This window comes from Cynara cardunculus, assembly GCF_001531365.2.
Source record: "Cynara cardunculus var. scolymus isolate 2C chromosome LG 12, CcrdV1, whole genome shotgun sequence".
NCBI classification, from domain to species: Eukaryota; Viridiplantae; Streptophyta; class Magnoliopsida; order Asterales; family Asteraceae; genus Cynara; species Cynara cardunculus.
Genome location: NC_037539.1, coordinates 10066663 through 10082403, shown reverse-complemented (window position 1 = coordinate 10082403; position 15741 = coordinate 10066663). Strand labels below are relative to the sequence as shown.

Sequence of the window (15741 nt, the reverse complement as noted above, 5' to 3'; positions counted from 1 at the left end):
AAAAATATTTTGTATATTCAAATTAAATTTCTTAAATTAAAATACATATTAAATAAAAATCTTTATATTTATTTTAAAAACTATTAAATTGATAAAATGATTTTTGGTAATAGTTTTTCTTTATCTTTATATGTTTATTGGATTATAATGGAAAAAAAAAGCTAATACAACTTAACTTTCCACAAGTTTTGGACAACAAACATTTTGTTATATAATTATGCATTAATCTTGTAGGATTTGATAATAGTTTTTCTTAATTGTTTGAATAATCGGTGTTTTATAATCTTAATTTATAATTTGTATTTTTATTTTATTATTATTTTAATTATATATAGTTTGATTATATATTAATAATTTCATGTTAACTATACTTAATTTCAGTATTTTACTTGCATACTTCAATGTCCAACCCAAAAGATATATAAATTTATCTTAATTTCCTTTGTTTTTCTAAGCTTAAGATTTTCTAACGTAAAAATCATGTTATCAATTTAATAGTTTTTAAATAAATAAATAAAATATTTATTTAGTATGTATTTTAATTTAAGAAATTTGATTTGTAAATGAATATATACAATATTTTTAATAATTTCTTTTAAAAAAAGATGTTAATCATAATAAATTTTGAGTAATTATATTTTTGGTCCCTATAGTTTATCTAAAGACTGATCAGTTTCTCATAATGGTAACTCGAGGGATCTTGAATGTTATCTGAGTGTTAAGAAACTGAAAAGTTAGTATAGATTATTTGTTTTAAGGACTAAATCCAAAATTTGAGCAAACCATAGGGACCGTCAATGTAATTGACTCTAATTAAAATAAAATAAAGTTGATACCCACAATATTTATATTATATGGATACCTGCTACTCTAGGGGTTTTAATCATTTAGTATGTGACATTTTAAAGATAATTATTGTTATCCATTGATTAGAAGGGTATTTGTATAATTCATCGAGATACATCTTGATTTTAATATTTTATTTTATTTTTTATCTCAGTCGATGTTATAATATGGTTTTACACTGTACAAGCTTCTTCCAAAGCATACGGCTTTCTGGATGTAGATGGTGATATCTATACATATGGATCTACTCAATGATGGCAACTAAACACGAGGGTTGCGCTCGTTGCGGGACTTAACCCAACATTAAATTTTGAAACATCAATAATTTTGATAAAGCGATGATGTTTTTATTTTTTAATAAAATATAAATTTAAAGATATAAAAATTTGACAAAAATATATCGATATTAGTATTAACTATCTAAAATTCATCATTTTTTGTGTAATTTTTAATTTAATTTTTTATTATAATTTAATTTAGGTTCAATAATGAAGTAATTTATATTTGGTTTAATAATATAAATTTCTTATAAAGATAATAATTAATTATTTTGTTAGAACTCGATAATTATCTTAATTATATTTTAGATTTTTTAGATTTTAAAATGAGATGTTTATYCTCTATTTGATTATGTTTATCCGCAGTTAGTTACACGAATTCAAACATGAAGCTTTAATAAGTTGTACTTGTGCATAATTTACTTGTAATCTTAAATTTTAAGTAATATGCATCAATATACGGTACTTCATGCATAAAAAATGATTTTTAAGAGTTTTTGTCAATTGCTTTATAATATAGTATAGATAAGATAATTAAGAAAATAATTATCATTACTTATCAAATAAAAACTAACGCATTTTTTCAAAAAAATTCATCTTTATCTCTTTCTTTCTCTCCTCTTCTCTCTTATTTCTATATTAATACACACGTCATGCACACAAGATGGACAAAATACAAACAAATTTAATAAATCATTTACTATGGTGTTCACAAGGTTCACATTACGTGAACAAATGATATGTTTAAATTTAGTTTTATTGATTTAGTCTGTGTTCATAAGCTATACTTGATTCCATAGATATAAAATATGTTCATAATGTGTTCATAAACTATAACAATATTCATAATGTGTGCAACTTGAGTTTATATTCAATTATGTATATACATGTATGTTACAGAGAAAGAAGAGAGAGAATATGACAGACAAAAGAAAATAAAAAAATAAAAGAGAAAAGGATATGTTTTGAGTTTTTAATGTTTAGACCATACCAACTCCTTTCAACCACCATTGCCATTATATAATCATTTCCACGTGGGTCATCTTATTTGGTGGAACTGAAATGAAAGATAATATAAATTCCGTTGCATTTGCGAACCAAACGGTCCCTTGGTATTTATGTTTTAATTTTAATTTTACCTTACATTACCTATATGACAGAAACCTGCGTAAATTGAAATACATTGACAACTTCCATCAGTTCGATCTACACTTTGACCGACATTGCAAGGAAGGAAAGCTACCAAACTATGTCGTTATCGAACAAAGATATTTCGGGATCAAAGTTTTGCCAGGAAACGACGATCACCCATCACATGATGTGTCTGATGGTCAAAAGTTCGTGAAACAAGTCTACGAATCATTGAGATCAAGTCCACAATGGAATGAGATATTGTTTGTAATCGTGTATGATGAGCATGGTGGTTTTTACGATCATGTCCCCACGCCGAATGTTGGTATTCCAAACCCTGATGGTTTGGTTGGTCCTCCACCTTATAATTTCCAGTTTGATCGACTCGGTGTTAGGGTTCCAGCCATCCTTGTTTCTCCGTGGATTGAACGTGGGACTGGTAAGTCACATTTTCTTATATTAACAAAAAAGTATTGAACATTTATTGAATTACTAATTATATTATATAATAATTATTATATCAGTTATATTATTTTTATCTAATTAAACTGCCCTAATATATATGAACAATGGTTGCTAATGAAATTGCAGTGTTACATAAGCCAACGGGGCCATATCCTACATCTGAGTTTGAGCATTCATCTATTCCAGCAACCGTTAAAAAAATATTTGGCCTAAAATCATTTTTAACGAAACGAGACGAGTGGGCTGGCACGTTCGAAGGCGTTGCAAGTAGATCTACACCAAGAACCGATTGTCCAGGTACATGCAAGCTTGTTTAATTTGATGCATAATGTTTGATGTGCACTGATGATTTAATCTATTTTTAAACTATAACTATTTAACATACAATTTTATATTATATATAATTGTTATATAATGAGTACAAAAAATAGTTTCAAACTATCTGAATATAATATTGTTGCAGTTGTTTTGCCGGATCCAATGAAAATGAGAGAAACCGAGCCAGATGAAAATGAAAAACTAAGCGAGTTTCAACAAGAGTTGGTCCAACTTGGTGCTGTCTTAAAGGGAGACCAGGAACAAGATCATAAATTTGTCGAAAACATGACTGTAATCGAAGGGGTAAATTACGTTGAAAATGCATACAAGAAGTTTTGTGAAGATTGTGAACGAGCCAGAAGTGATGGCAAAGATGAATCTTACATCGTTTGTTTAAAGGAACCGGCTCCATCTAGAGAGGAATCGGCACCATCTAGAGAGAAACCGTCAGAATCATTTGCTCAAAAGTTGTTATCTTGTTTAACTTGTGATAATTAATACGATCTTTGATGTTGATAATGTATTTGAGAGTTGTTTCTTGATATTGTAAATGTATTTTCTTTTAATTATATATCATGTACCACAGATATTACAAGTTAATTTTTTTGTTGCTAAATAAAAGCATATGTGGTTTGATTTGTTGTAACATTTTACTTAATCTGACCTTCATCAAATAACATATCAATTGTTAACGATGGAATTAGAGGTTTAAATGGGTTGAGTTGGGTTGGTCGGATTGAACGTATTCAAACAACTTAACCCAATGTTTGTGATTTGAAAAATCTCAACCCAACCCAACTCAACCTAAACTAACTGTGTGAAATGGGTTGGTAGGTTGAAACTTTTATACATCATTTTATAATCTAGCTAAGTGTTTATTTTTAAACGAAGTAAAATCAACCTTATGGGTAGTACTGCATATGGTTTGAGTTGATCGGGTTGATGGTATTTGAATAACTCAACTCAATATTTGTGATTTGAAAAATATAAATCCAACCCAAACAAAAGTATAACTCAAAATAAACGACACGGTTTGAGTTGATCTGGTTTAAACTTTTGTATATCATTTTACAATTTATTTAAGCGATTGTGTTTAAAAGAAATAAATCAAAAGAACATACAAATAAGGCTAACAATTACATAAGAGATACTTACATAAACTTTTGTATTAAGGTTAACAAGTACATAGGAAACTATGTACTCCATTCCTTATGTGATAATAAAGTATAGGTATGGTTACTTTGACTACCATAACATCTTAAAGAAGAAGAATAAGAACCAACAAACAATTTGGTGCATTTAAAGTTACAGGTCTATCAGAACATGCAACAAACTGGAATAAGAAAGTTGAAGTTTCAGTAAGATGACGATTGAAATTGTGAAATAATTATGAACAAAACTAATTACAGGTTGGTCTAATATACATATATCAATAAATTACTTAACAATCATATTAAATCTAGGGTATAGAAAGACATTTTGTTCATTAGGTTGGGTTCAGATGGCCCTTAACCCTATTCCCAGGCTACGTTTGTGATACACACTAATTAGTTAGTGTTTGAACACCATTTTCTTCTCTTTTAGATAAGTCATTTTCTGTATATATCCCAACTTTGAGTCATTTTACTTATTTTCTCTGTTATAAAGCTAAAATGAATGATTGATCTGTTTTTGTTAGATAAAGGATTAATCTGGATTTATTTTGGACAGGTTGAAGCTATTGGATGCTGCGGGAATGTTGCAGCATGACCTGCTGGTAGACAAATAGAAGAAAAAGGACTAGGAGTTGACTGACATGACAATGGCTGATTTTTGAAAGACTTCTTATGTTTAGGACAAGTGTTCATTTTGTAATTAGCTGGAACTTGTTGGCTAATTTAGTTGCTTTGAAACTCTAAGTTTTACTTTATTGTACTAATGGTTGCTTTAGGACTAAGTTGTTGTGAATTGTTTGAAATACCTTCATCTCATCTCTAGTATAAATAGAGATATTGTGTTTAGTTTTTAGATCATCATCTCCTCCATTTCTTAAGTAGATTGTCTTACTACTTGAAGAACATTTTCTCTCTAAATACTAGTAATCTTTTGGCTAATTTCAAACTTTCTTTTACTCGCTTTCTTTATTTACCTTCTTTTAATATTTTGTCATTTATTACGCTTACTTGTATTTTATTTATTACGCTTTCCGCATTTTATTTCCCGTCATTTTTATTCTATCATTCACTTTCCATTATTTATTTTATGTCTTTATTTACCTCAATTTATATTTCTTGCAATTTACTTTCCGTCATGAGTAGCTAAATTTATTAGCTCGGGTGTATGACGGAAAGAGTGAGTTTATAAATCAAAATAAGGTAGACCCTTTTATGTAACAACAATGTTTCATTATTTTATTCCAAGTTTTATAAAACAAATGACATTTCTTGACGAGTTAATCATTGAAAAGTGTTAAAATGTCATGGACTCTAAGTTGAACCATTGATTGCATGTCAATTTGGATGATATGGGAAGTAAACTTGAGAGAGTTATTAACAAAGATATTTGTTATCTGTATTTTCTAGATTGTTAATTCTCGACAGGTGATATCACTTTGAAGTGTTAGTGGAATGGACTCAGATATGAGCTATTCAGAACACATCAACTTGAATGATATGGGAATCCACTCGAGAGAGTGATCTTTAACAAAAAAAATTGTTTATCCATATATTTTGAGGACACCATTTGTCACTTTCACTGGTCCGGATACCTCATAGAGATATGGGTTGAAAGCTATAATATAGTGCATTGGTGAAGTCCGAGAGGATACCTTCAAAATAAATAGTGAAAATAGTTGTTACTAATTGTATGTTAACAACATTTGTCCACTTGAAACAATATTTACATCTCACCGTAAGTCATACAACCTGACTTGCTTTTATTATCTGTTATTTTCTGTTAATTATTAGTTGTGTTAACTCTGTTCAAATCAAAGTCTTTGAATTTGCCTTCTGAAATCATTTCCTTAATATTACTTTTATCTAAACTTTTACTACAATCCATGTGGACGATATCCGGTACTTGTATCACTTTATTACTTGAAAGACGATATTGGGACTAATTGTATACTTGCTTTTGGTCCTTGTTGTAAGTCTGAATATGGACCTGATCAAGTTTTTGGCGCCGCTGCCGGGAATTGGCAAGCTATAAAGTTTTATTTGAAAGTAACTTTAAAGATTTGATTTTTCTAACACCGTTTGATCCGCTTTTAAGAGGTGTATGCCACGGATACACCACAAGAAGTTTCTCGAATTCGATACGGATATTGAGAAAACATTCCGCCAAAGAAGAAGGGCTCAAAAAGCAATTTCTACTCTACTCCCTCCTAATATGGCGTTATCTTCCCCGGTTGACGAAGATGTACCAATTCAAAATCCACAAGGATTTGGTCAAATACCACAATTTCAGTCTTTTCTACCAAATGAACCACTTTTTCAAAACCCACCGGGACATCCTTTTCAACAAGGGCCCACAAAATCATGAAGATGCTCATAATGACACAAAATCTGAAAATAATGATCATCAAAGAGCTCAAACTCCAAACATAATTAATCTTACAAACTCTAGAAATGGAAGAATCATGGACTATGCTATTCCTGACTTTGAGCAATTGAACTCAGGGATAGTTAGACCTCATATGACTGCCCTCCATTTTGAGCTTAAACCGATCATGTTCCATATGTTACAAACAAATGGATAATTTGCAGGATTACCATTGGAAGATCCTCATTCACATCTAAAATCTTTCATGAAAATTACTGATGCCTTCTTGATCTCGAGAGTGTCTAACGATGCTCTAAGACTTACAATTTAAATATTTTACAACTTAATTAAATGTCGAGTGACTTCAAATTGAATGGGTTAGAGAGGTTAGTTGTAACGGGTTCTGTTCACTCCCTCCTTATGTACATAGTCGCATATCATCTAAGAAATTCTTTCCCAATGAAGTTATGTCCACAAAAAGAATTTATTTAGAGACAAAGGGTTTAATTTGTTAATAAGTCAAACTTTAGGGGGGAGTTAGGAATTTAACGTTTTTACTTCCATTTCCATAAACCTCCCAAAACCTAACTTCACTAATTACAAGCTGAAATTGATTTAGTAAAAGAAAGGTACAATTATCAATGGCTGTTGTACAAGTTATTAAAAAGAGTTTGTTTTGGATTTAGTAATTATTGGTTTGGAAAAGGGGCTTACTTTAAAACCCAAAGCACGAAGGGCATTACCGTTGCCTGCAATCATCGTCATCGACAATGGAGATCGACGAGAAAGAAAACCCTAACCCTAATGCCACCACTTTACCTCCAGACTCCATTGTTCAAATTGCACCAGTTGAACCTCCAATTCCACTCGTCCCAACACCAATCGTACCAACAATTGCTCCAATCCCTGTACTTCCTCCACCGCCACCTCCAATCCCACGTCCACTTGCCCCTCTTCCTTCTATTCGTCCCCAAAATGGCGACGCTGCCAAGCCAACCAACGAAGAGGCAGATTCTGATGAAGAGGGTGATGGGTCGGGTCCCGAATACGAGATTTCAGAAGAGAGCAGGTTGTTTAGAGAGAAACAGGAAAAAGCGAAACAGGATTTCTTGATGAAGCAACGTGCTGCTGCACTAGCGGTGCCCACCAATGACAAAGCGGTGAGGTCTAGGCTAAGGCGGTTAGGGGAACCGGTGACACTATTTGGTGAGAGAGAGATGGAGAGGAGGGATAGGTTGAGGATGATTATGGCGAAATTGGATTCAGAAGGGCAGTTGGAAAGGCTGATGAAAGTTTTGGAGGAAGAAGAGGCTGCTGTGAATGCGGTGGGGATGGAGGATGGAGGGGGTGAGGAGGAAGGAGAGGCGATTCAGTATCCATTTTATACGGAGGGGTCTATGGCTTTGTTGAAGGCACGGTATGAGATTGCAAAGGATTCAGTGGTGAAGGCTGCAATGAGGCTGGGGAGAGCCAGGAGGAAGAGGGATGATCCGGATGAAGATTTGGATGCAGAGATTAATTGGGCTTTGGAGAATGCAAAGACTTTTGCTATGGATTGCAGTGAGATTGGGGATGCCCGGCCTCTTTCAGGGTGTTCCTTTTCATATGACGGGAAGTTTCTTGCCACCTGGTATGTCTCTTTTCTTCTGGATGCATGTGTTTTAGCAAATGGTTGCAAGTATATTTTATATGTATTATCTACGCATGTTCAGAGTATGATGAACTATATGGCTAACATACAATTGAAGAGTAATCTCTGAATGTTATGTGTTTGCTGAAGCAGTTACTTATCTCATGTGGCCAGTAAACCAAGTGAAAGTGCTATAGGCATCTTGAAGCCTTTAAGTCATAAGTCGGGACAATCTAAGCATAGGGTCTTAGTAAAAATGCTAGTTGATTTGTAGCCTTATAGGCATCGTTACTAAATACAGAAAGCCCAAGTAGATAGATTGGTGATACCATGATAGCAAGAACTGAGAGGTCAGATGAACCATGTAACTTGTGTTTGTTTGGTAGCGAGGCAAGTGCAAGACCGTATTGCTGGAGAATATTGACAGGGACCATAGAGAAGAGCATTTTGGATTTGTCGATTTCACATAAGGTGGAGTTGGGAGGTAAGATGAACTTATACTAAATGACTTTGAAGTTATTTCAAGTTCCCCATATCACTCTAACCTAGGAAACATTTTGATTTCTTTATTGGGGAACTTAGAAGCATAAATCTTCTTTAAAAGAGCAAAGACTTTAGTGGGTGCTTGATGATAGTGGTTGTAAATGAGAGATTGGTTATGGAAAAAGGTGGAGCAAGATATTCTTTTTTCACATTTAATTTATCCCTGACCTTCAAGTGAAATTGAATAGCCTATTGCATTATAATTGAAAGAAGGGAAACTTTCAAACTTACATCATCTCAGTATTTCGTAAAGTGTTGTCTTCTTTATTTGATCATATCACTCGAGCCCTCAAGTCAATACGATTCCAATACCTGGTGCCTTGAACTGCTTGGGATTTCTTGTAGAGGTATTAAAATTGGATGATATGGTGTTTCTGGTTTTCTTTGAAAATAGATTGATTACTTCCCAACTTTGTAAGTCAGAGATAATTTAATTCCAACTGCTATTAACAGTAAGGTGTTGCTCAATTTATGTGCGGCCCTCATTGTATCCCTGATTTTAGCCTTTATCATTGTGTAAATGTTTATGCATTTCAAACTGGGCAATATACCTGATTACATTTCCACCAAAAAAAGACCTTTATATGCTCTGATCTGTCAGTATGGAAGCTTGTAGTTATGCTCTCTGGTAGTGATCTTTTGGCATTACCTTTACCTTAATGAAGCTTTCATTCTAGTAGAAAGAAAAGAATTACAACGAGCAGATACTGGTGGGTTTACTTATATGGATAGTATGCATAGTGTAATTACTGTCTTCCATATAATTGATCGATGAAAACCTTGGTACTTTTATTTTTTATATTGCAATGAAAATCTTAGACCAGTAAATGTTATCGCTCAATGGTGTATTAGGTGTATGATTCGTTATTAATTAGCAATTGCAATGGATGGCGTTCAAAGACACCACTGTCTTTTTTTTCTCTGAGGCGGGTGCCTTAGCATCTGAGTCACATGATTTATTAAAGAAATGTCTGTCAGTTTTGCCAATTTTCAAAGAATCAAACCAACATTTTATCAAACCCGTCTATTTTTAACGAAATCTAAGCACATTAAGCATGTTTCAGAAATTATATTACACAAAAAGAGAAAAAACATTGACAATCATGTTAGGCTCTTTTCTCTTCCCTTTCGACTCTTCTTGTTGATGATATTGTTCATGGACTCTAGGTCAATCAAATGTGTGACGCCAGCATGTTAATAATGTTATTGATGCTAGCGGTTAATTGATGTCATGTAACATTGTAATTTTACATTGTTAATTGATGTTTGTTTAATTGAATGGAAATAATTTTTACATATATGTTGTTGATGCATATATAATAATATGTCATACTGAGTCAGGTTCATACGAAAACAGTAACCAAATAAGAGAATAAGAAAACAGTCAAATCACATGTGATTTTACACTAAAATCACGTGTAAAATCACATGTGATTCGCGCGACTTTGACCGCGACATGAGGTCGCGGGCCATGTAGCCCGCACACCCTTGTGTTGACTGTTAGTGTAACATGATTTAACCCTTTTTGTGTTCTTTTATTTGGTTACTGTTCTTCTTTGAACCTCCCGCATGTCATATTAGTGTTACCCAATGCCTGTTTTTGCAACAGTCATCATGTAACACATGATAAAAGCCTTATATAAGGATTATACCCTAAAGTTTCATTTTTTATCCAAATAAACGACTTTATCCTTTTTTCTTGGTTCTTGATCAGTTCTTTAACCGGAGTTGCTAAGATATGGAGCATGCCAGAAATAAAAATCGCGTCTTCATTGAAGGGGCATACCGAACGGGCTACTGATGTTACATTTTCTCCAACAAATCACCACATAGCAACTGCTTCTGCTGACCGCACTGCAAGATTATGGAATACCGAAGGAACTCTGCTACACACATACAAGGGCCATTTGGATCGCCTTGCTCGTGTTGCTTTCCATCCATCCGGGAAATATTTGGGCACAACTAGCTTCGATAAAACGTGGAGATTATGGGATACAGAGACTGGTGAAGAGTTGCTCCTCCAAGAAGGTCATAGTAGAAGTGTGTATGGGTTGACTTTTCACCCTGATGGCTCTCTAGCCGCATCTTGTGGGCTCGATGCACTTGCTCGTGTATGGGACCTGCGGTCAGGGAGAAGCATACTTGCCTTGGAAGGTCATGTGAAGCCGGTGAGACCCATTATTGATATACTTTCTTTTTTCTTTTATTTGTCCTCATTTTCTGGAGTAAGTAGCCAATACTTTTTTTTTATGGTTACGTTTTTCAGGTTTACGGTATCAGCTTTTCACCAAATGGGTATCATTTAGCAACAGGAGGTGAAGATAATACTTGTAGAATTTGGGATTTGAGGAAGAAGAGATCGTTGTACACAATTCCTGCACATGCTAATCTTATTTCTCAAATTAAATTTGAGCCTCAAGAGGGATATTTCTTGGTAACTGCTTCTTATGATATGACTGCTAAGGTAATCCACAAGAAATTCGTCAAGTCTCAATAGATGTTGAATCATTTGGCTCTTTTGTTGAATGTATTATTGGATTTGCATGCATCTCAGGTATGGTCAGCCAGAGATTTTAAGCCCGTGAAGATCCTTTCTGGTCACGAAGCTAAAGTTACATCTCTTGATGTAGTTGGGGGTAAGCTTCTTATTATTTATTTTGAATTGTAATTATTGTTTATAATGTTTTTATCAGTCATCTTCTATTCCAACTTGTGATTTTTGATGTCGTTATCGGTTTTGCAGATGGACAAAGTATTGCCACTGTTTCTCATGACAGGACAATAAAACTATGGACCAGCAAAAATTACGAAAAGGAGAAGACAATGGACATTGATTAAATTTCTTCCGAGTTCTACATTGACGAGTCAAGTATGTCACAGAGATAGAGGTATACAAATACATATACATGGGTATGTTCAAATAGGTTTAAATGAGAAGCGTAAATATTTTGAGGCCTTAAGAACCAACTATTCATGTTTTATCCATGATGAATGTCGTGATAGATATTCATGATGACAATTATTCATATTGTAAATACATTGTATTTATGATGAAAAATGCATAAAATTCATGACCATTCATGGTTTTTCATCATGAATAGTACATGAAATAGTTGGTTCCGAGTTTCTCAAAATATTCATGGTTCTCATTTGAACTTTCATCTACATTTACATACACATACTCGATTGAATGTTTGTTTAAAAACCAAATGGTACAATCATATCATATGGGATTTGATAAACTGCTGATGGTTTAAATCCAAATGTGATTCAATATATATATATTGGGGGCTAATCATGGGAAAACTCTGTATGTATTCTCGGCCATATTAATAAAAAAAGGACAAAATTGGGAATTGACATGGTGAACCATCATCTCCTAGAATCTCTTCAACCATCATCTCCTACCATTATCTTCCTTAGAGATAGAGTGGATATGCACAACGTAGTCATGCATGACTAGTTTTAGCAAATGGGAACTGATCATGGGTATTTTACATTTTCTCAATGAGGGAGGGTATGCACACATTTTATGTGTTGACAGTAGGTATGCACATAGAGGACACCCTTGTCCAATGGCAATTGGGATTCTACTGTGAGTCGAATGTAGAGTGTTTAATCGGATTGGGAATCTCTTTAGGTACGAATGTGATACAATCATAGTTTATTGGATGCACAGTGTGACAACTCTTGTAATAGCATATGTATACATTTATACTATATATATTCACATTGTGAATAAATAACATTGTACATTTATACCACCCACATTCACATTATGAATGTACATTTTTACCAAGATCAATTAAAAATCTAAAATAAAATTGGTTCTTTTTCAATTCACAACTGATTCCTCGGAGATATTTTAGGGATTGACTAATAAAGTAAGATTTATTTCATTTTGGTTAGATCTCACAGTCCTATATTTTGGTTACCCCTTAATTATTTTTTAAAATAGTTAAACTTAAATTAGTGTATATGGTTAGATCTCAGTCCTCCTGAGTTTTCACAAATAACAAAGTTCTCACAAATTAGTGGATATGTTGGTTGATCAGTTGATTTATTCTTCATGCTTTAAAATTCCCAGAAGTTCCATTCCAACCACAATCATCATAATTGCAAGATTTTATTTTCAGGCCAATACGGTTATGTACTTATTTGCCGATTGTGATTAAATACAAAAGATTGATAGTATTGATTTGGGTCCATAAAATCTCCGTTCTTGTCATAGTTTTAATTAAGCGAATATTTAAACGTTTGGATATTCGTTCAATGCTGCTGTTTAAATGTAAGATCTTGGCAGATATGATGGGAGATTGAAGAACTTAACCTCGTATATGGAGTTGAAGAAGTTCAAAGGTAAAGTCTTCATCTTTTCCCCAAATTTCCGATCTTTGACCCTGGAGAAGCGATTTTTGTAAAGTTATGTTGGAGAAATGCACCAGTTTTCTCTTGTACTTTGACAGGCACAAGTTTTGTAGCTCAGGATCATCGTGGCAAGACTTGTTGTTAGTCCTAACATTTGGAACATTAAGTATCTAGAACGAGCGATAAAAAGGCGAGTGCTAGAGCAACCAATAAGGTTTCTCTGGTCATTTTTCCGAGATAATTATAGTGCATGTAATTTTACTTGTGTGACAGTATCAGTAAGCCTAATTTTGTCTTAACACCATATTGTAACGTTTTTAAATAGGACATCTATTTTTTGGTCTTATAAATTGAAGGGTCGTACTAAGCACCGGACGAATGTAAAAACATGGCCCACTGCAAGAAACATGACAACGATTTTTGTCGTCGCTAAAAGTTCATTTATCATAAGAAATAGTATATAACAACATGCCGTCACTATAACTTGTGGCGGAAACATGTCATCCCTAAAAGGCGCATCATCAAAACTCATTTTTCTTGTAGTGATCCTCGTTAAGTACGGAAAAAAATTCATTAAATGTTTTTCACGAGTATAAAATTGAGTACAAGAAATGCTAATAATTTACTGAGGAAAGAAATCTTAATAACAAGAAATATGTGTTATTTTGATACAAAAAGAGAATTCGTGTGATGAAGTAATCATGAGAGTCAATGAGAGATCAATAATAAAGAAGATTATCAAGGTTTTCTAGACAACTAGACAAATAAGGATCAATAAGAATATGAAAGAAAAGATGATCCAATAACGATAAATAATGAATTAAACATATAATATGCAAGCTCAACAAATGATTGTTTGAGTACTTAAATAGAATCTTATGGTGTGACGGAATCCCAATGAAAGATACATAAGTCAAACAATTGATGAAAATATTTAAATTATACTTTCCTTCTTTTTTTTGCTCAACTAAAATAAAATGTTAAGATTAAAAGTTTATGGAACATGACATATATAAGAGACACATTACTAAATACATCTAGTAGAAAAAATTTATTGATTAAACAATGAAACACATCATAAATTATAAGTACAATATATTGAGTGTCAAGCAATAGTAAAATATTTTATGTAAAAGCAAAAATAGATAACAATAGTTAACAAAAACAATTTAAACACGATAACCAAATAACAATAGTTATAGAAGCAGAATTTGATAAAAATATCAAATAAAAATATATAACAATAGCAAGTACACGATCTTAACGTTGAATTGTTGAAACACGAAAATAGTCAAACATATAAAAATATCAATAGCCAATATCATTAGACCTTGTTGGAGATAAAATAAATTAGAGAAGCAATAAACAATAACATATAATGAATGACCAATTATTTTTTTTTCTTCTCCAATAATAATTAGTTGATATATTTTTGGACCGTTATTATCTACTAAATTCTTTTTGTCTTTTATTATATGTTACAATTTTTTGGGTTTCTTTAATTTATTAAATTTTTTAGGCTACTATTGTATTTTAAGAGAAAAATTTGGGCCCCCTGATATTTTTGGGCTTTGGGCGTGTGCCCGTACTAGAGATGGCAAAAAATTGGTCCCGGGCTGGGCCTTAACCGGTTACGGCCGGGCCTAATCGTGACAAAAACCGGCGTTAACCGGTCCCTCCATAACCGGTCTCGGTTCCGGTCCCGGTCCCGACCAAAACCACTATAACCGGTCAAGCTTTCATATAACCGGTTAAGGATAACCGGTCCCGGTTCCGGTCCCATAACCGGTTACGGCCGGTCCTTTGAAATTTTTTTTTATTTTTTTTAAATTTTTTTGGTAATTAATAAATTAAAAATATGTTATTAATATTTTCGAAATATTTTATTTTTAATATGTTTTATTATAAATATGTTTTATTATAAATACGTTTTGTTATGTATTATATATATACGTTTAATTTTATAAATACGTTTCGTTATATACGTTTAATTTTAAAAATACGGTTTACTCAAGTACACTTTAAAAGTACGTTTTATTATGATTAAAGTGATTGTTTTACAAAATGCTAATAAAATACATTTATCTATCAATCTTCATCGGTATCTCATGTCGGATTGACTTGAAGAGTTCCGGTCTCTTGAATTCTTCTAATAGCCTCATTGTCTTCAAGGTCATCGATGTCGAGTTCCTCATCATCGTCATATTGGGATTGGGACTGGGAGTAAGTGCTATCGGTATCGGTAGTTGGTGGCGTGCTTAGTCCCATAGAGATTTCATTTTCTTCAAKATTTTCTTCCACCGTTTCAATCTCCGTCTCTAAAGATGTCATGTGTTGAATCCTATCAACGCTATCCAAATAATCYTTCAAGCAAATGCAACACTCCACGGATTCCGGGCTTAGTCTTGTCCGACGTACCGAAATTATCCTACCACTAAGAGAAAAAGCAGACTCCGAAGCTACGGTACTAGCTTRGATTGTTAGTATATCACGTGCGATGCATGCCAAAATCGGGAATTGAGGTTGTTTTTGTTTCMAAAAATCTAACAAATCAATTTTTTCAAAATCTTCAACATCATTTGCGGGACAAGCGGCCATAAAGTTAGTATGCACATACATATTTAGTTCACCCAAATCGTTATC

The 15741-nt window shown here is 33.0% G+C and overlaps 2 protein-coding genes across 3 annotated transcripts in view; both read left to right on the top strand.

Moving 5' to 3' along the window:
• Positions 1-3676, top strand: part of LOC112522781 (non-specific phospholipase C3-like) — a 5935-nt gene extending 2259 nt beyond the window's left edge. Inside the window, exons 3-5 of the mRNA XM_025132089.1 lie at positions 2285-2694; positions 2847-3017; positions 3184-3676. Of these exons, the coding sequence (XP_024987857.1) occupies positions 2285-2694; positions 2847-3017; positions 3184-3536 (934 nt within the window). The 3' untranslated portion in view covers positions 3537-3676. The remainder of the gene's footprint in view (positions 1-2284; positions 2695-2846; positions 3018-3183) is intronic.
• A 3645-nt stretch (positions 3677-7321) lies between these two features.
• LOC112522424 (U4/U6 small nuclear ribonucleoprotein PRP4-like protein) lies at positions 7322-13418 on the top strand. Of its 2 annotated transcripts, XM_025131525.1 has the most exons (7): positions 7322-8187; positions 10445-10898; positions 10997-11194; positions 11285-11366; positions 11474-11618; positions 13034-13089; positions 13197-13418. In XM_025131525.1, the coding sequence occupies exons 1-5, from the start codon at positions 7328-7330 to the stop codon at positions 11566-11568; spliced, it is 1689 nt and encodes a 562-aa protein (XP_024987293.1). In that variant the 5' UTR covers positions 7322-7327; the 3' UTR covers positions 11569-11618; positions 13034-13089; positions 13197-13418. The 2 variants fall into 2 exon arrangements, with proteins under 2 accessions (XP_024987293.1, XP_024987291.1); XM_025131523.1 differs by having other exon boundaries at positions 13034-13418.
• Positions 13419-15741: the final 2323 nt, after the last annotated feature.